A 6,086-nucleotide genomic window follows, 5' to 3' on the forward strand; every position below is an offset into this window, starting at 1 on the left:
TTTACACTACAAAGAGACAGCCGCTTGAAAAAGGGGATACGTAAGTTAAACATGCGGGAACGTATCATTGCAGATTTTTGTATAGACCGGAAAGAGGTCCCTCCGATGACCAACCGAAAAGGTATTCGTCCCGTCCGGAAGCGATTCAACCATTTAGAAGGGCCAAACCAAAAGGTAAATGCGAAGAGGGGACTGAGGCAAATTAAATTAACTAGAAAGCTACACAATTGAGTATTCAAAGGATGTGGAAACACCATACCATTCCATCACTGTCAGAATCAACTCTACTAGACAAAACAAGATATCTCAGGTCCTGTAAACCATCTGCAATGTTACCTCCGGGAGGGCCATCCCTTAACAATGCATCCAAACCGGACTTTTTCCCCTGGAGCCCTAATGAACCGGATTTTCTTCCGCTAGTAGGCCGTTTATTAGGTTGGTATTGATGTCCGTGTTGAAGGCTGTTGCTGTATAGCGGTGATGCTATTAGCGGTGACATCACTATTGGATCGAGTTCGAGCTCGAGTACGGGTCGTCGCTAATACAGGTTGCAGCACATTTTGGTAGCCCGCATGTTCTTCTGTACGCTCCCGGTGGCTGGCGGCGTTGCGCTGGAGAGTCGGGCGGGGTTGAGGAGGGAATGTTGGGGAATGTGAAGAGAGACTTTGATGGGATTGGTATCTACGGAGGGTTCGAGCGGTCTGGGGTGATGGTGGAGGAACACCAGAAGCTGGCGGGAACTGGTACTGAGATAAGCTTTTCTGGCTCATTCTTGCTGTGGCTTCGAAGCGGACAATAATTGAGGATAGCTGGAAATCAGTGATGTCAAGATATAGAGGAACCCGCCCAAATCATGGCTCCTTGGTGAAAGCAGACGTTGATTTGAAATAACGTGATGGTTATCGTGCCAGCTGATTTGTTGAGATTTCATTCTGGCTATGTTGTTGGCGGCGATGTTGTTGGTTGAGCATGGATGCAATGTGGAGAATTCCAGATCGGCGCTAAAATCGGCGGTTGCGCTTGTTTTGGACGCCGTGCTGAAAGAATACACGCGCCAACGACTTAAGTTCGCGCTTAGAGATACATAACCACGCATCCCAATTCCGGAAGGATAGAGTGCTCAACTAAAGACGCTGGTCAACCCCCTTAAAAATGCAAGAGCCACCAGATGAAAAATTTCCGTTTCTTCTAGAGAAATATGAATCCTTTCGACCCAAAATAGACCTAAAACTCCTATGCAAACCCAAGGTATGACACATAAAAACTCATATTTTCTTGAAATCCCATTATTCATTGTCCTTTGTTGTCATTCCTCCCTGTCCAGCACTAGTCACGGTGGATGTCGTTAATGTCGTACCGCCTGTCAAGCTCCCAACAAATTCCTGATAACGAAATATCTCCGACCTTTTTGCTGCTCCTCCGAAACCCATTGATTTTGCTCCTTTGGACCCAAATGTGCTCCTCCCGGTGAAACCGCTAACTACTTCGTTGACTTCCCTCTCCGTTAAGGGACTTACGTCTGCATCGGGCTTCGTATTAAGGAGGGCGTCCCGTAGCTCATCCATATCTATCTGACCGCTATCATCTTCGTCAAAAGCTGCAAAGGCATTGAGGAGCTCCTGTGTGGAGGAAAGCGGGCCAAGGAGGTTCGCAATTGAGTTTAGATACGTGTGTAGATTAAGGGTTTGTGGCGCCCCAGGGGGGAAATATTGAGAAGTAGCTGCAGATGAAGAGTCTTGCCCTAAACCGGAGAAATAAATTATGTGAGATATGTTCAGGAATGGTGTGACTAAAATAAAGGGGCAATGAATAATGAGGATGGAAATTACCTAAATTCAGTAGGATGTCAGCGACATCCTCTCGATTAACCTGCCCGTCATTATCTCGATCAAGCACTTGAAACGCTTCACGCATTTCACGTAGTTGAGCTTGCGGCAATCTGCTCAGGGTGTCACCATACGTGGCTAGTCTGTCTGCCAACTTCGATCCCATCATGGAGGCCGTGCTCTCGTTTTGCCCATGGGATACTCTGGTTGGTGAAACTGGGACTTCCCTACGTCCCGGGACGAAAGGCGAAAATTGGCTATCTGAGAAAATGGATCCATCGTCTGCGACGTGTGACTGCTTTAGTTTGCTGGGGGACTGGATGGGCGTGGGTCCTTTGCTGCTAGGGCTACCGGGAGTATTGGGACGAATGACCGTGTTAGGGGACGCAGAAACAGAGGGTCGCCGGAAGGGAGAAGTGCGAGGAGAACCAAAGGAAAGAGGGGAGGGTTTGTATGGGGTTGTATTTGGTGTGACCTGAGGATAAAAAGAAAATGCTTTAGCGGAGAAAGATGGAGGCACCGAACGCTGCAATTGGTACATACCATGATGACTAGGTTCTCCAAATGAAGAACATTTAGACACAGCGTTCAAAAACTGACCGTTACTATGCCCCCAACCAGTAATTGCAAGCTTGGTAATAGGTAATATCGAGTATCTGTTGTAGTTATTGTTGCTTTCTCTGCCTCAGACCATCGGTGCCACTTAACCTGTCTGAAACGGGAAAGAAGTAAACAATCGGACTATATATTATCCGTTATTTCCCCACACTCGGATATAGGATAATCCGGACCACGCTTACTTAACCGGGCTGGCTTGGTGGCACGTGCATTGTTCGAGACAACGAGATGGAGTCGAGATGTTGGCAGAAGCCGGGGAAGATTTACGCCGTAGACAGCGGCTGACTCCTGAAACCTGCTGGATCATGGATTGCGGTCGTGCCCGTTCTTGTTTTTATCAATTGTAGCGTTCTCTGCAGACGAATGGCGTGAATGCACTTTCTGTGAGGAAGAGAAACAGTGGTGTGTGTTTTTGACTTTTGCCCAGCTGCCCCTGAACCTTTTTCTCGACCAACCCCAATTTTTATGCTAAATAAATATCCGCTAACGTGCATGTGAGGCTGTGAGGCCATTTTAAAACCCGCATACACTCGCCAGACGTGGATAAATATGCGACTGTCATCCCCGCTGGACGGCTCAATATTCTATTCTATATCTGTCAATCATGAGTGCTATCTCCCCTCGTCCCGGTACGAATGGCTCGTCTTGTGAGAGACGGACGTCGTTTACGTCTATCCCGACGTCTACTACCTCCTCAAGCCAACCTGCCTACAATGGGCCGCAAAAACTTCCTTCCCAGACTTCCCTGCGTCGACGATCCCCAAATAGTTCATTATCATCCTCGCGCCCGCTATCTGCCCAATCGTACACCAGCTTCCAAGCGAAACATAAACGGCTAAAGTCCCAATACCCTCTAGACTCTCCAGAGCTGCATGTCGAGTATATTCTTGTCGCCTCGTTCCACGTCGACCGTGGCCCCATTATGGAACACCAATATCCCAGTGCGATTAGCGGCGATGAACATATGTTGGCGGAACTCATGTTACCAGATCAAACCCATGTTCGCAGCCAAGATTGGACTATATTTTTCCTTCACAAGGATGCTGGGACGGAGGAAGAGAACGAATATGTGGAACCATCCGCAGGCCAACATGCTGAAAACAATATCAATAGCCAGGAAAATGGGGGACTGAATGACGACGGTTCGGAGGTATCTGAGGCTGATGAAGGCGAAGATGAGGACAATGCGGAAGGCCCACCGCTAATGTATGTCTTAAATCTTGTCAACACGAAACAAGATACATCAGTAAAACGGTATGTTATATGGTAGCTCTCTTGATTTTATTATACGTGAGTCTGATATCATTCCAGAGGAGCTGTTGTTAAAGCCATGGCAATTTGTACCCGCCATTCTTTTCTTCATATATACAAGGTTTGTCACACAATGCAACCAACCACATTCTGCTGATCTTTCCAAGGCAGTTAATTTATATATATAGCCTTTACTTCTGCTGGCGTTGGAAGATTACTTTAAATCCCCTTTTCCGGAAACCCTAGCCGCATTGTATCACGCACTAAATGCAATGGATCTCTCATTGTTGCCCCGATTTACCTACCTTGAACGGCATATCCTGCAGGCTAGTGACGCAAAAGATATGTTCATTGAGAAATTTGAGCAGATGATTAAGCAAAGATCGGCAGATGAAAAGTTCCTCCGTGACACCGAGGGATCCCCCCAAAAGTATTCCTCTTCCCATCCGAAGCACGCCCTTCCCAGAGATACCCATGAATTTGAGTCCAAAATTATTTATAACGATATTGCAATACCGGTCAAAGTCCCTTCAGCCATTTCTCCGGAAACTGTCGGCAACTTCTCTCTTATCAAACTCATACAAATCTTTTCAGGTCCTCACGCTAGTTCACCACAGCCTTTTGCGCTACATCCTCACCTTACTAGCAGCGGGGCATATACGCATCCTATTATTGTCTTGGTCAATGCCTTACTTACTCAGAAACGTGTTATATTCTTGGGTCATAACCGCCCGTCTGGGGAAGTTGCTGAGGCTGTTCTCGCTGCTTGTTCCTTGGCATCCGGGGGCATTCTACGAGGTTTTACGCGACATGCATTCCCGTATACTGATCTGACTAAAATTGATGAACTTCTGAAGGTCCCGGGATTTGTGGCCGGTGTCACCAACCCGGCTTTTGCTAACCACCACGAATGGTGGGATCTTCTGTGCGATCTTCCGAGCGGTCGAATGAAAATCAGCAGTTATATCGAACCAGCTCCCGTTACAGAGGGGTCTCTATATTTCCAACAACTAAATTTACCCGCACAATCATCAGTACTCAATTCTGGATCTTCGTCGGGTGATCTAACTGGCGACTCCACTTTTATGGACGATATCATACGGAGCGTTGCATCGCGACACGGAGAGGGAGCCATCCGTGCAAAGTGGCGGGCTTACATCACGAAGTTTACCAGAATTTCTGCGACTTTCGAGCAAACAGTCTACGGGGCAACTGCACTTCATATCATTGCACCTAGCGATGATTCCGTTGACGATCAACCAGAAGGCCAGACTGGGAGTTCCGACCCAGCTTATCTTCGTGGGCATGGTTACGTTTGGCCCGACGAGCTAACCAAACAGCGTGAATTAACTGCTTGGGTATCTCGAATCGAAGGCTGGAGGAATACTCGTTCGTATTACTATTTCATCCAAGACACTGCGGCGCTCTATCTTGCGGGGCGTCCCGTCCAATCTATTGATATCCACCATCATCATGATAGGTTGCGGTCGCTTAAACTGAGCCACACAGATTCAGCACAGATCTATCTTGCCCTCTCTCACGTTTGCCAAGACTATAATTCCATATGCCAACTTCTAACAGTCACCCCGGAAAGTCAGGCAGGCCTGTTTTACCTTTCTATGGGGCTTTTCCACCCCGATCCAACGATACGAGAAACTGTTCTCGATCTTTTGGACAGAATTGCTGCGCACGAAGCTGGCCGTCATTTCTGGGCACAGCTGAGCCGGTTCACCAAACTTACATATTTTAGATTAAAAAAGGAGATAGACTCTAAAGCCAGTCCCGATGAAGATTCTCAAAACGAATCGTCTGGGCCAGGATGGGCCAGGAGAAGCTAGACATATATTCCCTCCTTGTTTCGACCGAGACGCCCACATATTCAACGTTTGTTACTCTTATAAGATGCATCTGAACATTCACTCTTATTCCATGAATACCTTTTCTTTTTAGCGTTCTATACATCACCCATACTCCATTGTTCGTACTTCCATAGCCATCTCCCGCCGGCGTCCAATATTTTTTCCTTCCATTTTGTGATGGTAAATGCATCTCAACTTTTGTCATCAGCATAAGCCCTGCCAGCTGCTAGCACCATCTTTCCATATACCCCACACACATATATATATACATATATTTATATATATCTATATACATTTGGCATACCCTTCCTCCACCTTGACCATGCTTAAACCTCAAGAATGCAAATTATTCTGGCACATTATTATCATTTCTATATTAACCCATTTCCCCTGTTTATGGATGTCCCTTCCCGCTCCAATTGAAAACTGGGATTTGTTATTTTGTCTTGATCCATCCTTGCCGTTAGAAGCATGGATGAATAAGCCCACTATGGTGAGTAGTTATACTGCGAAGAGGAACTGTCACCAGGTC

The 6,086-nt window shown here is 46.8% G+C and overlaps 3 protein-coding genes across 3 annotated transcripts; 2 read left to right on the forward strand and 1 right to left on the reverse strand.

Moving 5' to 3' along the window:
- Positions 1-51: 51 nt before the first annotated feature.
- HCAG_04768 (conserved hypothetical protein) lies at positions 52-799 on the forward strand (the record flags this gene model as incomplete). The annotated part of the gene is made up of 3 exons (XM_001540878.1): positions 52-174; positions 242-315; positions 568-799. 3 exons carry the CDS (start codon positions 52-54, stop codon positions 797-799), a joined length of 429 nt encoding a protein of 142 aa, XP_001540928.1.
- Positions 800-1,286: 487 nt separating this feature from the next.
- HCAG_04769 (conserved hypothetical protein) lies at positions 1,287-2,372 on the reverse strand (the record flags this gene model as incomplete). Its single annotated transcript, XM_001540879.1, has 4 exons — positions 1,287-1,316; positions 1,518-1,720; positions 1,830-2,301; positions 2,370-2,372. 4 exons carry the CDS (start codon positions 2,370-2,372, stop codon positions 1,287-1,289), a joined length of 708 nt encoding a protein of 235 aa, XP_001540929.1.
- A 676-nt stretch (positions 2,373-3,048) lies between these two features.
- HCAG_04770 (conserved hypothetical protein) lies at positions 3,049-5,533 on the forward strand (the record flags this gene model as incomplete). Its single annotated transcript, XM_001540880.1, has 3 exons — positions 3,049-3,698; positions 3,756-3,816; positions 3,884-5,533. The coding sequence occupies 3 exons, from the start codon at positions 3,049-3,051 to the stop codon at positions 5,531-5,533; spliced, it is 2,361 nt and encodes a 786-aa protein (XP_001540930.1).
- Positions 5,534-6,086: the final 553 nt, after the last annotated feature.

The sequence above is a fragment of the Histoplasma capsulatum genome, genomic scaffold, assembly GCF_000149585.1.
Source record: "Histoplasma capsulatum NAm1 scaffold_4 genomic scaffold, whole genome shotgun sequence".
NCBI lineage: Eukaryota > Fungi > Ascomycota > Eurotiomycetes > Onygenales > Ajellomycetaceae > Histoplasma > Histoplasma mississippiense.